The sequence below is a fragment of the Brachypodium distachyon genome, chromosome 5 (assembly GCF_000005505.3).
Source record: "Brachypodium distachyon strain Bd21 chromosome 5, Brachypodium_distachyon_v3.0, whole genome shotgun sequence".
NCBI lineage: Eukaryota > Viridiplantae > Streptophyta > Magnoliopsida > Poales > Poaceae > Brachypodium > Brachypodium distachyon.
In genome coordinates, this window is record NC_016135.3 from 24,654,199 (window position 1) to 24,679,376 (window position 25,178).

Consider the following 25,178-nt stretch of genomic DNA (forward strand, 5'->3'; position numbering starts at 1 on the left):
CCTACGAATCAAACGACTCGTATAGGAAAAACAATCCTAAGGATTTTAGTCCTATAAAATTTCTTTATACTCCCTCCGTTTTTTATATAAGGCGTGTATTTTTTTCTGCGTTTTTTCACAATAAGATGCGCCGGCCCGCCTGCCCGCCCTCGCGATTTGCCGGCCCGGCCGCTGCCCGCTGGTCCACGCGACTTGCTCTGCAACCCGCGGAGAAAACGCAGGTAGCTGCATGCAGCGAACTTTGGTTGCATGCATGCACATCAGGCGAAGGAGTTAGGCTCCGTACGTGGGATTGAGTATAGCCCTCGGTTAAGCATTACGGCAGTTGCATGCGCCTGATACCAGCTGCCTCCACGCTAATATTCGTGCCGAATAATACACGTCTTGTATAAAAAAACGGAGGGAGTAACTCCTTTGTGTCAAAGAGGTCCTCAAATTCCATACCGAATTGATAGTTCAAAATAATTCAACCTGCGTTCTTCCTATCCCTCCCATTTCTAAATGTAGTGTGTTCTGAGCTTTAAAAAACACATAATAATAAAGTAATTTTTGGTCAAAGTGTTGTGTTCACGAAACCAAACATGCCAATCTTTATGAAAATGGGGGAGCAATTCTTAAGATACAGACATACCCTAACATAGTGCAACTATACGCATTTTAAGAAATATTTTAGGCATAACCGTTTAGTACCTACATAAAAGTAAAGGTATGCAACCAAAACTGGTTTAAAATGTCACCAATTTAAAACAAATTTATGTTAAACTGTATTTTTAGCAAAACTTTACTGTTATCCAGCACATGTGCTGTACGGGGTGCAGATTTCACTACGAGGTCAATCCGTTAACCCGTTAGCTTCCGGGACCCCCCCTATTCGGATCACACCCGCGAAGCAACCCTCCTCCGGTCTCTGCCCTCCCTCTCTCTTCGTTTCTCTGCCTTCGCCCCCGCACTGTGCCTAGGGCTCCTGGGAGGCGACCGGACCGCGGCCTCCGACCGCTCGCCGCCGCCGGAGACAGCCTCTTCCGGCCGAGCGGGCGGTCTCCCAACGGATGGACACCGACCAGTCCTCCGAAAATCCAATTGCCCACGAAATTCCCCAAATCCAGTGAAACCCTAGCTCTCTTCTCTCTCCCTATCTCCCGCGAAGTAGACAAAGAGGCGTGTCCGTGGCAACGCCCGTCGCGGAATCATCGTCTGCACAGTCCTTGGGCGAGTCCACGCGGGGGTGCCGCGGGTCAGGAGCGTGGCCGTGTGGCAGCAGGCCTGCCCGCGGGCGTGCGCCACAGGGGCGGATTGGGCGGCGGTGCCGTGCAGCTGTGCTAGCCACAGCAGCAGTGCTGTAAGGGCCAAGGGCAGGTAATCACCGAACACTGCTCACTTGATCAGTCACTCGCTGCCACTTGTCCAGTGTTCAATCACTGATCTCTTATTAATTGTTTCATCATCCATGGGTCATTTGGTTGCCTAACAGATCGTAGTATCTTTCTTCTGTCACTGTAAACTCAAGTGACCGATGAGTATGGTATAGGAGGTTGATATCCCACCTGTCCCCCTCTGGTGCCAATTGTGTCTGTAATTGTGCCTTTTTTTTTGCCTTGTAGTTTAGACATTCCAGATTTCTTAGCCAGACTGCTAAATTTGTGCTCGTTGATGTGTTTGAACCATGCGGAAGCTGTTGTAATCCCGGTCGTGGCAAACATGGGAACTATCTCAGAGCTCCGATTTGCCAAGATTCGCGACAAGTTTCACCGGTTTAATGCTAGTGTTGTCAGCTTATCTCTATGGTAAATCCATAAATGAGCCTTGTGAGATAATTTTTTTTTTGGGAGGGGGGGGGGGCTTTGGTGTACGTAACCGGTCTTCCTAATTTAAATGATAAACTACATAGCCGAGGGATTTGGGAATCTTAGCCAATAGTCGGGAGCTGATATACTTGGTATGGTCAGGGCCATGTACTTCCTGACACAAAATTATCTGTTGAAGTATAAGTGGATCGCCCACCTTCCTCCGTCAATTCGGAATTTTGGGTGAACTGGTTGGTGCATGCAACTCTGTCTGGCATCAGAGCCAAGAGGTATTGTGTACAAGGTTTGGCTTTAAATTGCAGCCCACTTTATGACCACGTTTAGGCCTTATGGAGCCACGCGTGAGGTGGAGTGCAAAGGCATCTACGTTGTTGAGCAGCAAGGACTGTCCTGCGGTCGAATTGTATGTCTATTTATTTTGGGTTCTCGCAGGTAGCGAATCTGGTAGTGAATGGAGAGTGAATTTGAACCATGATCTAGATCGATCGGTTGGGTTTAAGTTTGAACATGTTCCGAGTGAATACAGTAACTATGGTATAGCTGTTCTGCCTTTACAATGCCGTATCATTGTGAATGTATCGACGGTTGTGAAGATGTAACGGACCTTTTGTGGAGCGGCGTACTGTGTATAAAAAACCTGTTGCACTGCAATTCTGTTACTATTGTTCACATATATGCGTTCAGTATTTTTTAAAATTCATCCTAAAAACTATTCGCTTTTCAACGTCTCATGGTCAGCAGCTTGCTTCCTGCAAGTGTCTTTATGTGTGTGCTTGTATAATGGAATATGAACCTCCATTACTTTTGGGGAAATATAATGGTCTGCACCTTAATGTCCATTGGACGGTGGACTCCTCTACTCGTGTTTTGCATCTCCTCTTTAGTTGTTAGTTTCTTAAGCTCCTGTCTGAGATCCAGAACTCAATACCTCTTCACCTAGACTATTCTTGTATTCATGCTTTATTGTTTTTAACTGCAGGTGGTGTTGTAGACATGGATTTTAGAAAGCACCAACCTTCTGGCAATCCAACCTCTATTAGTACGGTGCCCCTGGATTTTCCAAGCCAGGCATCCGAGAAGATTAATTCTGTGAATCAAGTGATGTCAGCAGTTGTTCCATATGAAGCTCCTGTTGATATTGATATGAGGGAACTTTACTTTCTCATTATGCATTTTTTATCACATGGTCCATTCAAGCGGACAGTTGGAGAACTGTGCAATGAACTCCTGGAACATCAGCTGCTACCTAGAAGATATCATGCTTGGTATTCGCGTGGTGGTTTTCATAGTGGTGAAGAAAATGATGATGGTGTATCACTTCCTTTGGGTTACCTAAATTTAGTTGAGAGGTACAAATACGTTGCTCTATTTTTCAGTCAGTTTGCATCTATTATGATTCACTATCAATCAGAATCATTTTCGTTGCTAAAAAGTCATGAACTCTCTCTGGTACATTCTGCAATAAGTGAAGAACTGGAGATGCTTCCAAGTTGTTTTAGTTGTTTAGAATAGAATTGTAAAACAACTGAATACATATCCAGTATATACTGGAGATGTATCCTTTGTTTTCTCTTGTGGAGCCCATATTTTCTCCAGCTTTTCTAATTTGTTAACGTTGTTCCTCAGCCAGTAAATTTGTGTGCCTAATCTAGAACTGATAAAACCTTATGATTCTGAAATCTTGTTATTTTATAAAGGCCAATCATATAATAATCACCATAATGGGCAGACAGACAAATTTAAAATGTTATCTTACCTTTGCAGAACATTTAAGTTATATCTACCTTTTTTTTAATTATCACATGCAATTGAGGTTTTCCTTGTTTTATGCTATTTCTATTGTAGATATCCCCACATTTGTAAAGACCACTTGGTAAAGCTTTTGAAGCAACTGATGGTTAGTTCCTGCCGCCCAGACAGCTTGATTGGAGGCGTGTCTCCAAATGCTGCTGATGTTCCAACCCTTCTTGGCTCCAATTCCTTTTCCCTTCTTGCATGTATGTATATTATGTACTTCTAGGCATTTTCTCCCATTTCTGAGCTATTTATAACATCATACATACCAACTTAGTGTTTTGGTTTTTGAAGTTTGGATAGTTCGTTTTATGTCAAGTGAAACTCTGTGTTATTACTTTACTGTGCTGATGCAATTTTGGGTCCTTCAGCTGATAGGAGCGGTCAAGATAAGGGAACTCCTAGTCTGCCAAGGTATCTCCGTTGGCCTCACATACAGGCTGATCAAGTTCATGGTTTAAGCTTGAGAGAGATCGGTGGTTTCACTAAGAATCATCGAGCTCCGTCTGTACGTGCATCTTGCTATGCCATTGCGAAGCCATCTACCCTTGTTGAAAAGATGCAGATTATAAAGAGATTGAGGGGACATCAAAATGCTGTGTATTGTGGTCAGTTGAACTTTCTCGTTTTCTTAATTTAATCATGTTCAAGGAAACTATTTTGATATTGGCAAAATTGCTTCCTCGACAATCAACTTGGAGTACTTTTGCTGAAAACAGCCCTTATTTGCCTCAAGGATACTACACAATTGTAATCATGTGCAGAACACATTCCGGCCTGTTTCAGATTTTAGGAGAGAAAAGTGGGTTTAACAGCCAAATTTTATCCTCAGAATGTAGCTGGGCCTACCTGTCAGTGCCATCTTGCATGCCACACACAGTGTACATGGATGCTGCATTGTGTCTGGTAGAGGGCACTCACAGGTGGGCAAAAATGCTAGTTGACCCCTCTTCACTCTTAAAACAGTTGTGTCTGGTAGAGGGGACTCACAGGTTGGCAAAAATGACTGTTTACCCCTCTTCACTGAAGAAAAAAGTTCTAAATAGTGTGAGGTATTTCATCAAAATACCTCAATCTTGTAGCGTCCCTGAGGCAAACTGTGACTATATGGTGTGTTTAGCAACTGCCATCCAAGTAAAGTGTGAGCCAATTTTGCCTCAAATATTTGGAGTTCTGTTCATATTTCAGTCCATGCTCTTAATTCCACCGATATGTCAGTTAATGCTCTGTCCTAACTTCAAACTGAATGTCCAAGCCTATTTAATCTTTTGGGAAGTTCCTACAGTGGGATTTATGTGCAACAAAGCAACCACTTATTCTGTTTCTAAAGATTGTATTCTTCTCCAACAAATGCAGCTGCCTTGTTGTCCTTGGTTTGTTTTGATCCAAATAATTATAGTTAGCCATCTATACATTTTCCGTTTTATCTGCTGTAATGATTTTCACACTGTTCCGGTTTCTGCAGCTACTTTTGATCGCACGGGGCGTTATGTTATTACTGGTTCTGATGATCGCCTTGTTAAGATTTGGGCGATGGAAACTGCATTTTGTCTGGCTAGCTGCCGAGGCCATGAAGTAAGTTTTGCTTATTGCAATGCAACATATAAATATTCATAACCTTCTATGAAATTATCTTTCATTTTCCAAATAAAGGGTGATATTACTGACCTTGCGGTGAGTTCCAATAATGCGGTGGTAGCATCTTCTTCCAATGATTTCATTATCAGAGTGGTAAGGTTGCTAGTTTCTGTACTTCCTAAAAAGTCATGACTGCTCTTTCTTCCTTTTACGTTTAATAAATGTGGGTATTAATGCAGTGGCGTATACCTGATGGCATGCCGGTTGCAGTGTTGAAGGGGCATACAGGGGTTGTAACTGCTATTGCATTTAGTCCAAGGGCAGGTGCTGCTTTCCAGCTATTGTCGTGAGTATTTCTTTTTTTTTTGTTTGCAATTTAGGAAAAAAAACTAATCTTGGAAAAATTATTGGATGTTTTTGTCCATTTTCGTTCTACCTACATTCTTTAGTTTTTATATTCTGAGAGCAACTATTGTTTCTTAACAATGCAAGTTATATCACTGCTTCAACCATATCCTGGAATAAAAGAATCTGTGCATCCTTTTGTTTGCACATCGGCACATGGTAGATCCTTGCGTTGTGCTCTAATTTTCATATCCCTTTTATTGCTTATGCATACTGTCACTTGCATGATTTTTTTGTTTGTTTTTATGTTCTTGGGATAAAACGTCACCATTGGTTTGCTGTATCTAATTTTACATTTTTTATAGAATATTTTGTGTCTTGTATTTTACATGCTCTCTAACTTGCCACATAATATTGAGGACAGATCATCGGATGATGGGACATGCAGGATTTGGGACGCTAGGCATTCTCAACAATCTCCACGAATATATACACCAAAACCTCCAGATGTCACCCCTGGTTAGTTCAATGAGGCATATTTGTTGAGTTTGCATGAGTAAAATGCCTACATTTGTTCATTCCAACCACATGGTGTTAATGTCAGGGAAGAGTGGTGATGCAACTTCCAGTGCTGTTCAAGTTCAACCAACAAACCACCAAATCTTATGTTGTGCATTCAATGCTAATGGAACTGTTTTTGTTACCGGCAGCTCAGACACTTTTGCGAGGGTATGTTTTCTTGTTATCTACTGCATGTGAACTTCGGATTTTACTACCAAAGATGAATTTCCTTTTTTTCATCACGAGTGTTGGTTTCAGGTGTGGAATGCTTGCAAGAGTTGTTCTGAGGATCATGACCAACCGAATCATGAGATGGATGTATTATCGGGTCATGAAAACGATGTAAACTATGTGCAGTTTAGTGGATGTGTTGTATCCAGATCCTTCTCGTCCGAAAGCAGTCACAGCACTAAGGAAGAAAATAATCTCAAGCTAAGAAATTCATGGTCAGTATTTTGTAGTTGTGGAATGGTTATTCACATGGTCTTATGTAATCGTTCAGTTTATTAACCTCATGTATTACATGTCCTTAGTAGTTTTTGTAGTTCATTCAGTTTATTTATTTTCATGTCCAACCGGTGGATATTGTTGCCTTCAGCAGTTCTATACCAGCTGTGTTTGTCTCCTTTTGCCAGGTTCACGCATAATATTGTTACCTGCTCACGTGATGGCAGCGCAATTATATGGGTACCACGATCTCGGAGATCACATGTAAGCTAATGGGACTTAAAAAGTTTTAGGTCCTGACAAACATTGATTTAATTACTCCCTCCGATCCATAATAAGTGTCTCAGATTTTGTACTAACTTAGTATAAACTTGTACTAAATTTGGGACACTTATTATGGATTGGAGGGAGTACTTATGTATATGGCGAATTGCATAACTGCCCATTCTGGCTGTTACTACAGCAGTATTGCCTCATGAATAGTGCCCCGTTTTTTTTCTGATAGAGATTGTATATTTTCCCATTGTGTCACATGTTGATTCAGTAGTGGGTAGAAGGCTGTATTATAAGAGCTGGTATAAAGGCAACTTGCGGCAGCAGCCAGCTTAATCATGTGCCCTGTATAATGGGTGATGCAGGCTTTCTGTCTGGTCAGTCATAATATTAGTGCTAGATATGTAGCATAACTTAATTATGTGCTCTGGTATTAGTGTTACAGTTTTATCTTGAAGTTACATTCAATGCAGTTTTTTTTTGCATTACTAGCTAAATGCACGTGCATTGCTACGGAATGTTACTTTTTTTTTTACTTCGCATAAGTTGTCTAAATGTGCCTTTTTCCTTATGTTCCCAAATTTGATGCTGAATTGCAATTGTCTCAAAATATACATCAGTCCAGTAAATTATATTTAAAGATCATGATACACATAACTGTTGTGTTGAATAGGTGCAATTACATTCATTTCTTAGCAATATAGGGAATTGTCTCAATAGAGTGAACGGATGGCCACCAACTCAAATCTTTATAAGTATAAAGCCTTGTTCCCTGCAATAATCCAGGGAAAGATTGGACGCTGGACACGTGCCTACCATCTTAAGGTTCCTCCACCTCCAATGGCTCCTCAACCACTTCGCGGTGGTCCACGTCAAAGATACCAGCCAACTCCTCGCGGTGTCAATATGATTGTTTGGAGTTTGGACAACCGTTTTGTGCTTGCTGCTATCATGGGTATTGTACTCTACTTATTATCTTTTCATCGCGATCATACTGATATGACCCTTCATTCCGATGTTTGCATGTATTGCCATTTGAGTCTCCCAGCACTCCTAGCGTGCAGAAAGTGCATCTTGTCATTGCATTAGTAATTTATATTTCATCCTTCTCATTTGTATTGATCTCTTTAAATGTCTTATGTTCTGCAGATTGCAGAATTTGTGTCTGGAATGCTTCTGATGGGAGCTTGGTACATTCACTGATTGGCCATAAGGAATCAGTAAGCATGCGCCATTCAGCCAATGCATAAAGTTTTGGTTAATGACTTGCTGTTGCATACACAGTACACTTTCTGTGCATTGCATTTTTGTATCAGTTAGGTTCATATGTGCAAAAACTGTTGCTGGCAGCTCATTACTGGCATGCTATTCATCATATCACCAATGAAAACACAGTGAAGTAACTCCTCATGTTTTCTTCGTAAGTATGCTGACAGAGAGCAATAGAGCATGATTAAAGATGACAAAACATAAATGGAACAGAAAACGTAGGAAATGATAGTTTTGGAGGTGTTAAACTTAATAGTTTACAAGAACTAGCTAAATGCACCTGCGTTGCTATGAAATTAAAAGCATGTATTGTATGAGTTGTTTAACGTGTGTGCCCTCACATTCCCTAATTTTGTACTAATTAGTTATATGTACCACATGTGTCCGTTGTGAACTTCGGTGTTCCGTTATCTCTCTGAAAGTGGAAGCTGGCCGTCAGGTCGTATGGAAAAAAAATTATAGCTGCCACATAGAATGTGAGGCAATTACTGTGATTTGATAGCAGTGTAGGGTGTATCCTCGGTGCAGTGAACGGATGACCACCAACTCAGATCTTTGTAAGAGTATAAGATAATGATATGAACTAGGAGTTGCATTGTAAATTCTTGCCTTTTGCAATCGAAGAGTTTCTTCTTTTTTCTCTTAGTTCTGTTTTTTATTTTATGTGCAAGGGTTTCCATCGAGTAGTAGTAACAGTATTGTGCTGACCTAAATGGTGTTTTGATTGTAACTGATCAGTGCACTTCGCATTCATTTCATTGTCCAATGGCACTGACTTGTGCCTTTTTTTGCTTTGGTGCTTTGGCATCCAAGTATGTTCCTGCAGGTTGATATCTCTACTTACCTGTAATCATTTCACACTAATAACCTATTTTTCTTCTGACGGTGTAATAATTCTTTGTCCTAATCATTGTCGATCGTTGTTTTTAAATGAGCATTTAGGTATATTTATAAATTTTGAATGTATTAGTTGCAATATTGTGATTTCTATTCTTTTCGTAATTCATCTGTACTTTATTATTTGCCTTCATTTTTCTGAAAGTTTGACCCTTCCATAAGAAACATTCTCATGAGATTCATTATCAACAGACATTTGTTCTTGATGTGCACCCATTTAACCCCCGTATAGCAATGAGTGCTGGTTATGACGGAAAGACAATCATCTGGGATGTAAGTTCTTAATTAGATCTCTGTAATCGTAATCACTATTTTCCATCCTGAAAATTTGTTATATCTGTATCCAGATATGGGAGGGAAAACCTGTACAGATCTATGAAACTGGCCAGTTTAAGCTAGTTGATGGCAAGTTCTCTCCGTAAGTGTCACTGTAGAATTTCTTTGCATTCTTGGTACTTTTTGGTTTGGCCTTTAAGAAAATCTGCATTCTTTACAATGCCATATGATTGATGCTTAGAAATTCTGGTTCCTCATCTAATTCGCGAAGGTGAGGTGAGTACTTCACAGTCTAGGCTACAGCATGAAGACCACTTCTTTTTTTTGCGAGTGAAATGTAGCTGATTCTTGTTTAGTCCGTGCAAAATAATACAACTTGAGCAGACGACTTGAGTTAATTGTGTGTAATGTTGGGATTGTAACATAGAAACATCAATACCATGGAAAACTGAAATTTGCACGATGCATCACTTGTCACAGATCACTGATGACTCTGAATTTTATTTACCTGACGTGTTGTCTTGATGTATTGCTGGACTGACATTAGGGATGGAACGTCACTTATCCTCACCGATGAAATTGGACAAATATTCATTATTGGTACAGGGCAGGGTGAGTCCCAGAAGGACGCGAAATATGATCAGGTACACAAAGTTTTACTGAACTATCAAGTTATTGGGAAGAATGCCTTAGTGCAGACAATGTCGGTTGCATTCATGTAAACTGTCACACTTATAGTTGGATGACAGGATGAGGCATGGATAGATTTGATGTTTAATTCAGTTCGATTATGTAAGACTTGCAGACCTGTTAGGGCCTTAGGTGTTATTCACAGGATTTTGCATGACTGTACACTTTTATGTTTGATCTCTATACCCCCCCTGTCTGGGGAAATATCACACCTTTTATTTAATCATTGACACAGCTATTCATGTTTTTCCACTAGTTCTTTCTTGGAGACTATCGACCCCTTATTCAAGATACAAATGGAAATGTTATTGATCAGGTTTGTCCCAAGATATGAATCATCTGTTCTTTGCATTTGTATTAGCTGATTGACTCTTTTTTTCTTTGAAACGTATAATATTTTGTGCACTTTGTGAAACTAACTCTAGCGTCAAAGTTATCTATCGTGTAAACTGTTTTGAAGATCCGTTGATTGTTTATTTTAATGTTCTGAAGATCTGGTAGACGAATGGGGCTGTCTTTGTTCCCTTGAAGAAAAATCCTAGTCTTGTGCTTTCATGATAGTCTATGTGTTTACTGGTTCGGGAAGTAATATTATGTCAGAGGATTTTGACTCCTTGACATTTGTAAGTCTGTCTGTGACTGCCAACTATATTAGAATATTAAATATTAAATAACACCACGTCCTACCACCATTGCAATCTTCTTCTGAAGTGTTGCTATCTCAGCGGCTAAGCAAGGTGGATTATAAGCTGCCAAATCTTGTTTCTAGAGTGTAGACCGCCCTGCTGATTGGCAGAATGTTTAACTCTGATGGCAATCTTGAAAGCACACAACGTTGAAGTTATGTTATTGCCTACTACTCCCTCTGTCCGGTATTAAGTGTTGCAACTTAATCTAGATACACATGTATCTAGACGCGTTTTAGTATGTAGATACATGCGTATTTAGACAAAGTTGCGACACTTAATACCGAACGGAGGGAGTACAATATGTTTATATAAGTTAAAAGGATCCCATGCCACAATCATTTGATCACCTCACTTAATATGTTTTTTGAGTAGCTGTAATGTATCCTGAATCCTCAGATGAGTCAATTGGTGGCGGTGGTCCGTCACGTCTAAGCTCCTTCTGTTGCAAAAAGAGCTCCTTCCCTCATGCAATGGTGGTGTTTGTTTGCCATCAAAGTTGGGATAAAATTATTAGCAAATGCCACTAATATGCAATACTGGTTTTGGATAGTCTAATTTATACATAGCAAGTAGTCTAATTTGTTTTATCTGTAGCAACACATGGGTATTTACTATTTAGCTAGTATGTCTCATATATCAAATGTTTGTGTGGGGCTACTTCTACCATGTCATATTGTCATCAGACGTGACCCAAAGGGTTCGATAACTGTTTGTAACAGGGTTCAATTTACTGTTTCTAACTTGTCGTTTGTTAGGAGTTCTGGTGCTTATTCGAAACAACAAACAAGTAAGCATTGCATGATTAAGGAATGTTAACACATGATTAAAACACACAATTCCAGATTCCAGAAGCTATAGGACAACCGTTTGAGCTAGTATTCCCCCAAAAAAGGATATTTAGCCCTGACCATACGTGCCCGTGCGAAACTGTTTCTTCTCTGCTCACAAACTGCATCATGAGATTGCCAGGACCCTTTTCTTTATGCTGATTTGCCTAATGTATCCAGGAAACGCAGCTCATACCTTATAGGAGAAATATTCAAGACCTTTTGTGTGACTCGGGTATTAACCTATCTTTCTGTTCTCCATATAGTGTAGTTACTTTACTGGTACATGCTGAAAATTGTTGTTTGCTAATTGCAGGTATGATTCCATACCCAGAGCCTTTTCAGAGCATGTACCAGAAGCGCCGGTTAGGTACCCTGGGTATTGAGTGGCGACCTCCCTCTGTAAATTTTGCTATTGGCCCCACTTACAATGCAACCACTGGTGAATACCAAATCATCCCAATTATTGATCCAGATAGGTGGGAACCACTTCCAGAGATAACGGACTTCATTGAGCTTGAACCAGAAAATGAAGTTATCTCTGATGATACTGATTCTGAGTATAACGGCATGGATGACAATTCTAGTGAAGGAGAACAGGAGGTTCTGAGTGGTGATTCCTCTGGTGCTTCATACTCAAGTGCAGAGATTGATGGGGATAACCTTAGCAATACTGCTAATCTCCGCAGATCTAGAAGAAAGAAGAAAAAATCTGATGTAAGAAGCAACAGTTGAGATCGTTTCGTCTTCTTTATTTTTTGTTGCTTTCTGACCTTTCAATTTGTTTCCCTTTTATTATATCTTCTACAGGTTGATCTTGTTACTGCATCTGGTCGGCGAGTTAAGAAAAGAAACTTGGATGAGCATGATGTGGCTACTGTGTCAAGGTCACATAGAGTTAGGAAGTCTAAGACTGGTCGCTCTAGCAAAAGGAAAAGGTCGCCTAAATCTAGGGGATTGCGACCTCAAAGACGTGCTGCTAAGAATGCACTCACTTTTTTGTCCAAGATAGGTGCTTCAACAGACGATGATGAAGATGGCTCGGAGAGCAGTCTCTCAGACAGTGAATTGAACACAGAAAGTACTGAAGCTGAGCAGTCTGCACGATATGACCAGCTAAGAATTGGTAGAGAGAGTAACCAATATGATTCAGAAGATGTTACACAACCTTCCCATTTCAGTGAAACTCGGGGGAATTCTGGCAATGGTGGAAAACTGGTCCTGAGGATACCACGCCGTGATTTAAAAATCCAATTTCCTTCAGATAGCGGACAAGCAGAACCCTCCAATCGTGACAACTCAGTGGTGTCAGTTGCGGCTCCCAAACACAGAGCGGCTGAGTTGGAACTAGCTTTTGAGCCTGAAAGTTCCTCTGCTTGCAAGACTGCACCACCAACGTATGGAGGTCAAACTGTGACTTCTGGTCCACATGATGTTTCTTTTGTTCATAGTAACAACACAATCAAGTGGGGTGAGGTTAAGGTGCGATCTTCAAAGCGTTGCAAGTTTGGTGGCTCTTCTGCTGGAGACATGTGGCCCTCTTCAAATAATGCAGTTTCACAAGATGTTTATGAGTCTGGTTGTCAAAAGACACCTGATGAATATGGTAAGGACGTCCAACAAATGATTGGGCAGAATGTACAAAAGAGTCAACATGCAGTTTATCTGGATAGCATCCATGAAAACAATAATACTGATGTTTATAGCGAAGGTAATTTACCTGTGGAACAAAGGATGACTAACATCAATAACAATAATTTAGAGGAAGTTAATAACAATGAATCCAACCAACAGTTCCACAGTTCTTCTCAGTCCACCTTTAAACTGAAGTTCAGGTCAAGAGGCTTTCCAGACGGAACAAGTTCATCAGACAAACCAAAGACTACTGCAGTAGGGAGTGACATGAACTCTGAGCATGATAAAGTCTCCATCCAGCAAGATGATGATTCTCCCACCAATCAACATAGAAGCAGTGGCTTCCCTATTGTGCCTAGAAGTTTCCAGGAATGCACAGATAAAAGCACTGGTTTCCATGACTCAAAAAAGTTGCACTTTGAGTCTGCAAAAACGTTTGGTGCTGTATACAAAAGATCAAAGCACAAGAAAAAAATGGATTCAGATTCCTATGGAAATGGAGACAGTACTTCCGTTTCCAATGATGATGGTGGGTATCAACCTCCAGACTACAGTCCAGTTACACCTGGTACTAGTAGTCTGAGAAGAAGCGCAAGGAGGTCATGTGCATACACCGACGATAGTAGAGCAAGGGATGCTATCTCTCATGTGAAAAATTCTTCCCATGAAGCATCAACTAGTGGGAGACGCATTGTTACAGATGTAGGTGATGTAATCCGGGGATCAACACCAAAGACTGCTGGTTTAAGGTCTTCTAGGAACAAAAGAGAGAGTTGCAAGTTTCCTGATACGCATTTATTGGAGAAAAAGAACCATGTATCCTTGAATTGTTGGTTGATGTTGCTAGAGCATGAAGATATTTACCGTTATATTCCTCAACTTGGCGATGAGGTTATGTACTTGCGCCAGGTAATGTTATTTTCTGTTGTATTTTATGGCAGGGCTGAATTTGGTGCAAACAACTTTAGCTGCAAAAAGGAAAAAAAAATCATCTTTTCCCACATGTTCCTATCCCTAGCTATCCCCAAGCAAAGCTAGTTGATAGTCGGAAAAGTGTGTATTGTAAATTAAAAGCAAATGACCTTTGTCCTAAATAGTATATCTGTTAAGTATTGTATTTCTTATTGCACTTTCTGTGTGATCTTTTGTAGGGCCATGAAGAATATCTTAATTCAATGCGACTATCGGAGAGTGGGCCTTGGAATAGGATCACAGGCCTTAAAGCTGTAGAGTTTTGCAAAGTTCAGGAACTTCGTTACACAACTTATAGAGGCTCCGGTGAAAGCTGCTGTAAATTAACACTTGAATTCATTGATGACACTTCAAGCGGATTTGGCAAAGAGTTTATAATCACATTGCAAGAGCCGATTAACTACCCTGATTTTCTTGTGGAAAGAACACGGTTCGAAGCTGCTATTGCCAGGAAGTGGGCTGTGAGAGATAAGTGCAAAGTATGGTGGGGGGATGGAGTGGAAGGAGGAAGTTGGTGGGAGGGACGGGTATATCTAACAAGACCTAAGTCGTCTGATTTTCCTGAGAGTCCATGGGAGAAATATGTCATACAATACAAGAATGATGGTTCTGATCATCCTCATAGCCCCTGGGAGCTCCATGACTCTAATGACACATTAGTTCCATGGAAACATCCACATATTGATTACAGTATCAGGAATAAATTGTTATCAAGAGTGACCGAATTACAGAAAACCTCTCAGAGAAATCAGGTTGTTAATTTATTTCAATTATTACACTCTTTGGCTACTCTTTTGTTATTGTTTTGACTTCCTACGGTATTTGTGTATGGATCTTCAGGATCGCTATGGTGTTCTGAAGTTGGATACTGTTGCAGGAAAGTCAGATTTCATAAACAGGTAATTCTTGTACAAGTGCATTCAGTGCTCATATATTTGAATGTGTTTCTTTTGCTTAGCAGCAAGACTGAGATTAATGCTTACTGTTAAATAATTTTCGTAAGGTATAGAATCTATAGATAATACATTGCAACATTTACGGACCTTCACACCTACCATTTTTGTAAGGTTTAACGTACTGAATTTTGTGGAACAGGAACTGTAGTAATTTATTTTAATGATTTTTGGGTGTTGCGTATGTTTTAGAAAATGCGAACAAACATTTTTACAACACTACCTTTTCTGGTTGACTAATCCCGCAGCAAGCATCAAATAGAGATTTTGCTAATACATTGTGTCATCAAAGTCCAATAAAATGCTGGTTTGGTTTGACATAAAAAGGTGCTGGCTGTACCTCACAGCGCCTGCTTTCTGTTTCAGTTACGAGGCATAGTTGTATGATTGTTTGAATACATACTTGATGTGTGTTTTCATTCAATGTTTTGTTATTTACTCAGTTTTTACTCTTTCATCCATATATGCTCCGTGGTGCAAGTATCTAGAATATCAGGAGGCCCTGTATAGTTGTATACAAGTTTATTTTATACCTAACCTTCATACCTTTCCTGGAAGCTTATGCTGCATTGCACATACTCATTTTAAATATTAGAATACCTTTCTTTGGATTTGGTGCCTCCTTGCGTGAGCATTGTTGGTTAGGAGAACTATCTCGTATGGAGTATATTGGGTGCTTTTATATTTGTGAAGTGTTTTCACCCATCCTGAAAGATTTTTCTCTGCTCAACTTCTGCTTTAGGTTTCCCGTCCAATTTTCCATTGAGGTGATCAGGGCAAGACTGTTTAATGATTACTACAGAACTCTTGAAGCTGTCAAACATGATGCTACTGTGATGCTTGCCAATGCGGAGTCTTATTTTTCAAAGAGCGCCGAAATGACCAAAAAGATACGCAAGCTATCTGAGTGGATCGAAGATAACATTCTATCACTGTAGGAGCAGAATTTGCCTCAGGCAGTGGATTTGCCATCTTGGTGTTACCGAGGCATAGTTTTGTTAGAGCAATGAGCAAAAGTGCTTATCTTTCTGGTGTAGTAACATTTTAAAACTATTTGATCCCTTGTTTGCCGATACAGATTGATCTCAACTAACACCTCTGGACATTTGACCCCCATCTTGCCCGTGAAGACAGATGGATTCCTATCGGACCAAGAAAAGAAATCGACAGCCTTAGAGAATATTCTAGTTTGTAAAATCTGGTAGAGATCATGTTCTACTGGATTATTGGATTTGTATAAACCACTGTACATCGTCAATAAATAGAAGGCAAAGAAAGGTTCATCACCATCGGTGTTACTGATATAACACATTGAATAGAGATCCTTCCATCTTCCAAAAAACAAAAAAATAGAGATCCTTCTCAAAGTTGGCTGGGCCTTGCCCTTGTGTGTTTTGAGGCGCCTCGTGTAGTGTAATGTAATTTATAATCCTCCGTAGCACTGAGTGCGAACCACTGTTCCAGAAATACACGAGGGGAAGTTCCCCTCATGTATCAACTCCCGTTCGTGCATATTTCTCTCCTTTCAATTCTTGAATAAAGAGGAACTTTTGCAGTAAAAAAAAACTCCCGTTCGTGCATACCGAATCGCTCACGTTGTGACGAAGCACCGAGCGAGTCCCTCATGCTGCGATGATGCGATCATGGGAAAGATCCATTGCTCGGTCAGAACTCAGAGAGCTGGGTGCAAGGGCCCGGACACATCTTACCATACTAGTTGTAGGAATGCTGCCACGAGTTTCTCCACACTTCCACAGATGGCGCACGGGCCGTTTTTTTTTAAGGCAATGTCGCGCCTCTGTATCGCACATCGCCAGTAGGGCTGATATTACGTTCAGTTCTGAACTGGACTGCGACTGGGCCTCCAGTTCTAAACTGCCACTGGGCCATAGGCCCACCACGAAAACAGATCTCTCTCCGCCACATTGTGGGCTGCATCCCCTCTTCTCCCGCTGGTCGTCTTCCGCGCTCGCAGACACACTCCGCGCCGGCGTCGCCTCAACAGCTCCCGCGACCTGCGCTGCTCCCACCCAGCCGGCGGCGTACGGACCTCTCGCTCCCCTGCGTGCGGCCATGATGGCTGCTGTGACTACCGCGGCCCCAGCCTCTTCTTCCTCTTCCGGCTGGGACTTCACCTGGTGACCCCTCGATCTCCTCTCACTCCTCTGGCTCTCCCTCCAGCTGATGTTCGCTCTAGTCAGATTTGCGTGGCATCACGGCTTATTCGTGGTCTGTGCTCGTGCTTTCGTAGCTTTCCTGTTCAGCATGTTGGTGTAGCTTTCTCTCTGCCGAGTGCTGGCTGTTGTACCAGTAGCACCTCGTGGGTTGCGTTGCTTCGTGTTCGACGGATTGCCTGAAAGAAGCTAGCAGTAGTTTTTAGGCAGAAGCATGGGAAACTGACCAAGATCATGTGTTTCTATTATGAAGCAGTTATATTAAGTTGAGCGTTTAGGGAGGTAATATCAGGGGCATCTGGTCTGATCACACCGCGATAAAACTAGGGATCTTAGTGATTTGTCTTTTTTCTTGAGCGTTGATACGATGACTTGATAGGTCAGAAAGGTGTGATGATAAGTTTGACGAGGTTCCGTAAAAAAAAATCATAGTGTTTTGCCCCCAAAAAAGAAACTGTGGCATGTATTGTTTCTTGGCAACATATGATGGTGTATCGATCAATTTGAGATGCTATAATTCTCGCAAAAAAAAATTGAGATGCTATAATTGCTATTTCGCACACAGTATTCACTATTGACTACTAGTAGGTAAATCCAGTAATGATTTGATGCAATTGGTCCTGGTGAAATTCTGCAACTGTGCAGTTACAACCTTTTTGTTTGGCAGCAACTTTGAAGTTGATTATGGATCTGAAGAACATGCTACCATTGTTTACAAGACGTTAGCTGTTGACAAGGAGGTAAAGCATTTATTTTTTTACTTTTTAGCGTGTCTTTCTGCTTCCCTGAATTTCTTTTTCCACTTTGTTCATGGCATGCTTAAAAAAGAATGGTGTGTTTTGTATTACAGTTGCAGCCAGATAAGGTCAGGAGGGAGATGACTGTTTCTGGTGGCAAGCTTGTCGTGTGAGTAAATCCACATCATCTTTCTAAGTCGACTTCCGGTTGCTGCGTGAAGTGTAATGATGTAATCCCTTGTATTTGTAAATCCAGGCGCTTTGAAGCAGTAGAGGCCCGATTCCTGCGAGCAACATTCAGCGCGTTTGTCGACCTTATGGTACTTGTGACAAAGATTGTCGAAGAATACAGTGTAAGCAAGGAGGAGCGTTCCTGATAAGCGATGTGATCTAGTTAGTCAACCTTTGGTCATTTGGACAATGCATTGTGAATCCTGAATGAAACACTTCGTACTCTGTAGTATGGATTACCTCTCATTCATATTTCATTCTGTTGCTCGTACATGGTCTGAAGTGGAAAAAAACCCAGGAAATTGGGAGGAACAGAGAAACACCACCGGACATCATAGCTTTATTAGAAGTTCTATTCAGTGAGTTTGCTCGTGTATTTATTTCTTGATGGACTCGCCAGAGAATTAAGTTTATAGGAAAACTTAAAACGAGAATCTCCATATGCGAAAACACGAGCCTGAGCCTTGTGAGTTTTGCTGAGAAGTGTGCTGATTCCGTTTATGGGCTTAGTGTCAACTGTTTGTTTTCCTACTCTATTTCGAGGCGATATGTCATGTTTCTAGTCAGCAGAGTCGCTGTTAACTCTGAACCTGAAGACCAAAGACCCCCGAAGTTTTTTTTTTTAGACAGAGAATAGACCCGGAAGTTTATACGGGTACTAGAGTCTGGGCCGGCAAAATCCACGCAGCGCTCCCCGCTCAGGCACATGTGATCTGTGTACTTTCAGGCCAGTAGGCCAGCAGCGCACGGGAGATCGTAGATGAGATTGAGATGAAGCATGTCCCGTCCAACATTGTGCCTCAAATCCCAGTCCGTTCACTTGTAAGCCAGACTGGAAGACGGTTCGCAGTAGTCTTGACGGGCAGGACAGCAAACTTTGTCCAGGCTATGTCTCATGTAATTTCAGAAGCGCATTGTTCAAACCCTTCTGGATATGCTCAGGTTCGGGTACAACAAAGTACATCATTAACCAGCAAGGCATTATTGGAGGTAGAGGGGAATTTGGTGTGTGTCGAAAATCCAAATTACAGCAAAGGGTGGAAGTTTACATGGCAATGCAGGAATAGCAGCGAAAACAAATGTTTGGACCAGAATTTACAACAGTTACCACACATCATTTGGCAAAACAGGTCCACGGTGTATAAGTTGGATAATGGAATTGTATTATTAGTAAGATTTATACAGGTCACACCAGCAGAACTACATGAAATCCCATCAGTTTAAATAAATCACATGATACAACAGGACGTCAACGAAAAACTTGAAGCGTCCAAGTTCTTCTTTTTTTGTTTGTTTGTTGGGTAATCTACAAAAGTCCTATTATTCTACACTTGTCGAGCAGGACAATGCCCAAAAGAGTAAGAAGAACCTAAGCCAACCATATATCACAATTTCACATCAGGACCACAGCTACGATACAATCAAGATTGTTTAGTGAGTTACCGGATGTCAGAAAAAACCTCAAGTGTCTGAATCTTCTCTGATGCCTGATTGCTTTGACTGACGCTCCTCTTCTCCCTCTCTGATGTGAGGCATGCTAAAAGACATATCGGCAAATCCTAGTTCACTGCTTCCAAATGATTCACAATCCAAATTGCGTTTGTACGCTTCATGGAGCTGCAGTACATACTCTAGGTGCCACAAGACCTCACCCATTGATGGTCTGGTTCTCCCATCATCGGCGAGACACTTCTCCGCAATATCACCAAACTTCTTCAAGGATTCTGGTGAGTAATCACCATCCAGTCGTGGATCCATTATTGCTTCCAGGGAACGCTGGCGCTGCCATCTCATCGCCCATTCTGCCAAGTTTATTTGATCCTTTGGCAATGTGGGGTCTATCACCGGCCTGGCACAAGCAACTTCAAAGAGCACCACTCCAAAAGAGTACACATCGGATTTTTGTGTCAATTGCTGCCTCCGGAAGTACTCAGGATCAAGGTACCCGAAGCTTCCCCTGATTGCTGTACTAACATGTGTCTGGTCCAGTGTTGGTCCAGTTTTCGACAACCCAAAGTCTGCTATTTTTGCAACAAAGTTCTTATCTAACAGGATGTTAGTTGTCTTTACGTCTCTATGGATTATACCTCGGTCTGCCCCAGTGTGCAGATAGTGAAGCCCACGGGCCGCACCAATGCAGGCATCAAGCCGTTGCTTCCATGTCAAAGGTGGGAGGTCACTTCCATAGAGATGGCTTCGCAATGTCCCCTTGGCCATGTATTCATAGATCAGTATCATCTCCTTCTGCTCTTCACAATATCCAATCATTGCAACAAGGTGCCGGTGCCTAAGCTTGGAGAGCATCTCGATCTCTGTTTCAAATTCTTTCAGGCCCTGGCCACATAATGGATTTGCACGCTTGATTGCCACTGTAGTGCCCTCATCGACCTCACCCTTGTAAACCTTACCAAAACCCCCAGAACCAATGACCAATGTCTCATCAAAGTTCTTTGTGGCAGACCTAATATCCGAAATGCTGAATCGTCTGCCCATCCTATGACCAATGGAAGATGAATTGCGTGCCAAGGGTGATTTACTGGATGCCCGGGCATCTGTAGTGCTTTTCATAGCCTCATGGAGGACTAAAGGGTGCCAACCAGGAGGAGCCTCCTTCTCAGCAGCTTTCCGTTTCCTTCTTACATAGCACCATGAGAATAGAGCAACACTTGCCAGCATCACAAAAGAAGCTGAGCCAATACCAACTTCTTCCCATATATTTATCTTCCTCTTACCCTTGGAAGGCCCCCTCTGGTTACCCATGTCGATATGACCAAGCACATAATCAAGCTCACCATTCCTGCTGAGCTTGAATATCTCCAAACCATTCAGAAGTGCATCAGTACCTGAAGCGCTGGTCATGGAGTCTGGGCCTAGCTGAATCCAAAGCGAGTCCACCTGCTGTGGCAAGCTGTCAAAATAGTCCTCATGATATGCCTTGTTAATACCCCCGGCCCTGACATACACATCGTAGTTCTCAGCAGCTGTCTTGTTGTTGATGTAGATCTTGAAGATCCTCTGGCTGGGCTTGTCATAGACAAGCTCGCAAAAGTGAAGGCGGACCAAGTAATCAAAGTTGGGATGGACAAAGAATCGCCATGTCACATTAAACCGCTTGTCAACAACCATGTTATTGCTCATGATTCTTGCAGTCTCATAGACACCAATTGGAGCAATTGAGGAGTCATTGCTTGAGAGATACCTTATGGCCGAAGTATTGGACACAGTCAAAGCAGCATTTGCAGAAAACATGAATGCTTCATCAGTGTACCATGGTCTATGAAGATACTGATCACTTGAAGATGCAAGTGCAGGCCCTCCAATATTCAGCCGATACATAGTCTCCACACCTCGGCTGCTTAATCCAGGAGGAAGGTACCCATCTCCACCACCAACTTTGTGCACTGTGTCGTTGAAGGAATTATCTGGAGTGAGCATCACCTCAATCGCATTGACAAAGGCAAATGACCCACGGCTTGGATCAAACTCGATCTGGAGGCGCTGGGTGCTCACTGCAAGAAAGTACTCCTTGACGATTGCAGTGACGGCCAAATTGCTCACGGAGCTTCTCCAAAGAATCTCCTCCGACACATTAAATTTCGAGACCAGCTTGAAATCATTTGCAACAACATCAAACACGGAGCTGTTTGCGCTGAAATTCCCGAATGTGGAAGGGAAGAAATGCAGCCTGATACAGTAGTTCCCTGGCAGCACGCTGAAGTCATACCAAGATGTTGTGGTAAACAGACGCGCAGAACGATACACCGGGCCGAAGATTTCACTGGCATTGCTGCCCCCGGCCAGCAAAGCAGCGATCCCCGGGCTGCTCAAAGTGAAATTCAGGTCAGGGGCCATGTCGCCGACCCACCTCCGGCCATCGGCATCGACAGTCGCGTTCGAGCCGCAGCTCAAAAGCAACTCCCTCCCGTGAGCTTTCAGGAACTGCAGGTTAGCAAACACGATGCTCACAGCAGCCAGCACAAGTAGCCTCATCTGAAACATCACCCAGAGAGTCCTAGCGGCGGATCTAGGTGGTGCGCCGCCGGGTGTGCACCGGCACACCCGAAATTTGTGGGAGTCAGCGGGGCTTAGCTAATCACCGGAAGCTCGCCAATGGCCGAGATTGAGGACGGGGCTGAGACAGCAGCGACGCGATGAGGCGGAACGGGGACGAACGGCGATGGCGACCGACGACGCGCGTGAGAGGCGGCGGGGTTCTGTGGTGGGTGCGGCGCAGCGGCAACGCTAGGGTGCGGCGCGGCGGCAGCTCTAGGGCATAGGGGTGGTAGAGTATAGCCTATAGGGGATATTTTAGAGCCATTGGAGCTTGGCTGGGCAGGGCAGGGCAGGAGAGGAAGAGGAAGACCGGAAGAGGAAAGAGTGAGGAAAGGTGAAGAGGAAGAGAAAACCGTAGAGGAGAAGATGGATCTCAGATTCTCACTTATTTTTTTCTCTTTTGGCGAGAATCAGATTTTATCAGGCTCTATATGGAGGTTTGGAGCACATATTTGATCAAAAGAAAAAAGGCTGATATCATTCTTCTTCTTCTTTTTTGAAACAGTGGGCATTCCCACCCACCCATTTCCATTAAAGAAACCGCCGTAGCTAATACCATTAAATGTTCAAAATACCGAAAATCGAATTTCGCGTGATATATCGTACGGTTTGCAGTTATATAAGGAAAAAAATGTGCTCCCGCTTAAATCATGCATTTTCATATAAATAAAAGTGTAGAATAGCAATGCTCAAGCATACTAAATATATGACTCCAAGTTTTTGAATGGTTAATTACAAATTAAATGAATAAGCATTTCCTACTAAATCTTTAATGAACTAAGAAAGTACATTTTATATGTGTGCATCTAGCACGACTATTTGATGAAGTTGAAATTGTCTAATTCAACATTTGTTTAGGAAAGAATCCTTGCCGCCATGTACATATCTGTCTATAAATATAAATGTTGGGTTAAATATCGAGCACACCGGTTAGTCGATAGGTTAGTTGATATTTGTGAAATGGGATTTACCATACGATATGTTTATTTATCGGTGTCGGTAGGCCACCGATATATTTGGTGAAAGAGTAACCAAGTAGTATTAGCTTATCTTCTTTGGCAAGAAATGAGTCACTGCTTACACTATATAGCTATACATCCAAGGCAAAAGCAATGTTCCAACAATTATCCCAAAAAGAGTAACAATTGTAAAAAAAGAGAGAGTTTGCAATGCATGATGGTTCATAAGTTGTTGCTGCCCCTCTACCACCCCAAGTGTAGCGGGCACCCCTCAAGCTAAATTGTTTGCTGCTTTGTTCCTTGCATCCTGAAAAGTGGGGACTGGAGAGAGCGGTGAGGAACTGAGAATCCAGTCACATTCCATTGGGTAGTGAACTGATGGATGGTGGTAGGCCACATGGATGCATGGACGGGGAAGTGGAGCAACACATGGCCCTGTTCCCACTCTCTCTGCCTCTGCTCTCCACTGCTGATCACATCATAATAACGCCCTTGCCAAATTAAGTTCCATCTACATCATGCTTGCATGATTGGTTCATCCCGTCACAGCCCTGCCCCTGCATACCCAACGTGCTAGATTCAGAAGGAGAACTCTTGGCTGTGAAGAATTAAGTGCACAAATGTTTTGACATGTGTTCAATTAGTAGAGTCAGTGTAGGTTTGTGTTATGATTTCTCCATCTTTTAACATGCATAGTTAGAGAAGTTTCTTAGAAGAAATTATGTACTCCCTCCGATTTATATTACTTATCTCAAATTTGTCTAAATATGAATGTATCTATGTTCAAAAAACGTCTACATACATGTAATAATATTTCGACAAGTAATTCCGACCGAAGGGCAGTGCTTTTCCTGTTTCAGTCGTGGGTCTTCTCCATGCAAGTCGGCACAAAAAAGATAGCAACATAACCTTTTTGTTATACATGGACATTATTATTGTAGTGCTGTGGGTGTTGGAATGTCATCACTTGATTATGATGGTTCAGAACCAGAAATAAAAAAGGCAGGTTTCGTTTGATTTGATGGAAGAGCTAGTCACTTCCTACTTGCACGTAAAAATGTCACAATGGAAGAGAAAACAGACATGTAAAAGGTAGATAGATGTGGACGCAGAGATTCCAGAAAGAAAAAGGCACCGACGCATGGAGATAGTAACACTTCAGGAACAAGACTTGCCAGCCTCTCCCATCAAATCCACAATTTCCTGTTCGTCAGGAATAAAGCTCTAAGCTTTTATATCTTGAAGAGAAAGACATAACGACTTGCGAAAAATTGCAGATCAGATCGCATCCAAGCAGATTCTGGAGCAGATCGTGATCCCACTGTTGTAAATCTGTAATGACCAGTAGGATGCAGCAAAAGAGAGGATGGAAATTTGGGCAGGGATCAGCAATAGAGAAGTGGAAAATTTGGGCAGGAAGGAAGCAGCTAGGAAGCTGCCCAGGCAAGAACAAAACCTAGCATAACAATTTTCAATTTCTGCTGATAAGCCTGCATCAGCATGTGGCCTCTGGGTCGCTTGTCAGACATAACAATAGTTTAAAACATAAACAAGCAGAGATGCAGGGTGCAGAATTTCTTTTGTCCATGTTCCTGCTAAAAACAATGGCAATCATTCAAACAGGGCATAAGTTGACAGGCATAGAAAAATGTGCAAGTTGGTGTTGTATTTGGAAGACTAGATGGTAGCGTGAGTACTATTCAGTGGTCACTTGCAGTTGCAACAACTCACTGCCAGTGCCAAGTGCTATAGCTGCTGAGAGAACACCCAGTTTTCTCATGAAAAGTAGGAGACAGAAAACAAAACAAAGGAACCAATCATTTTCTTCCACAATGCTCTGCTCTGAAAATCTACACCATGTTAGGTAAACATGTAGCGTGTACCAAATCTACTACGTAGTACTATTTTAAAAAAGGATTCCTGAAATGCCAAGGGAGTGACAGATGTCCAAGCCTTGACAGATTTCTAGCTACCTTCGAAAGAAATATCGTTAATTAACAAGAAATGTCATGA

The 25,178-nt window shown here is 42.0% G+C and overlaps 3 protein-coding genes across 3 annotated transcripts; 2 read left to right on the forward strand and 1 right to left on the reverse strand.

Annotated features, from left to right (window-relative positions):
- Positions 1 to 904: 904 nt before the first annotated feature.
- Positions 905 to 16,300, forward strand: LOC100838154 (bromodomain and WD repeat-containing DDB_G0285837). Its single transcript, XM_010242133.3, has 23 exons — positions 905 to 1,356; positions 2,785 to 3,154; positions 3,651 to 3,802; positions 3,971 to 4,207; positions 5,065 to 5,174; positions 5,253 to 5,330; positions 5,417 to 5,523; positions 5,947 to 6,041; positions 6,127 to 6,251; positions 6,342 to 6,529; positions 6,719 to 6,794; positions 7,590 to 7,758; positions 7,953 to 8,023; positions 9,162 to 9,242; positions 9,317 to 9,387; positions 9,793 to 9,889; positions 10,192 to 10,251; positions 11,632 to 11,686; positions 11,768 to 12,168; positions 12,262 to 13,995; positions 14,238 to 14,810; positions 14,899 to 14,957; positions 15,754 to 16,300. Exons 2-23 carry the CDS (start codon positions 2,799 to 2,801, stop codon positions 15,947 to 15,949), a joined length of 5,091 nt encoding a protein of 1,696 aa, XP_010240435.1. The 5' UTR covers positions 905 to 1,356; positions 2,785 to 2,798; the 3' UTR covers positions 15,950 to 16,300.
- Positions 16,301 to 16,916: 616 nt separating this feature from the next.
- Positions 16,917 to 18,529, forward strand: LOC100846775. Its single transcript, XM_003580520.4, has 4 exons — positions 16,917 to 17,149; positions 17,853 to 17,925; positions 18,036 to 18,091; positions 18,179 to 18,529. Exons 1-4 carry the CDS (start codon positions 17,085 to 17,087, stop codon positions 18,297 to 18,299), a joined length of 315 nt encoding a protein of 104 aa, XP_003580568.1. The 5' UTR covers positions 16,917 to 17,084; the 3' UTR covers positions 18,300 to 18,529.
- A 766-nt stretch (positions 18,530 to 19,295) lies between these two features.
- LOC100846473 (probable receptor-like protein kinase At1g30570) lies at positions 19,296 to 22,581 on the reverse strand. Its single transcript, XM_003580519.4, has one exon. The coding sequence runs from the start codon at positions 22,150 to 22,152 to the stop codon at positions 19,615 to 19,617; it is 2,538 nt and encodes an 845-aa protein (XP_003580567.2). The 5' UTR covers positions 22,153 to 22,581; the 3' UTR covers positions 19,296 to 19,614.
- Between the last annotated feature and the right edge of the window lie 2,597 nt (positions 22,582 to 25,178).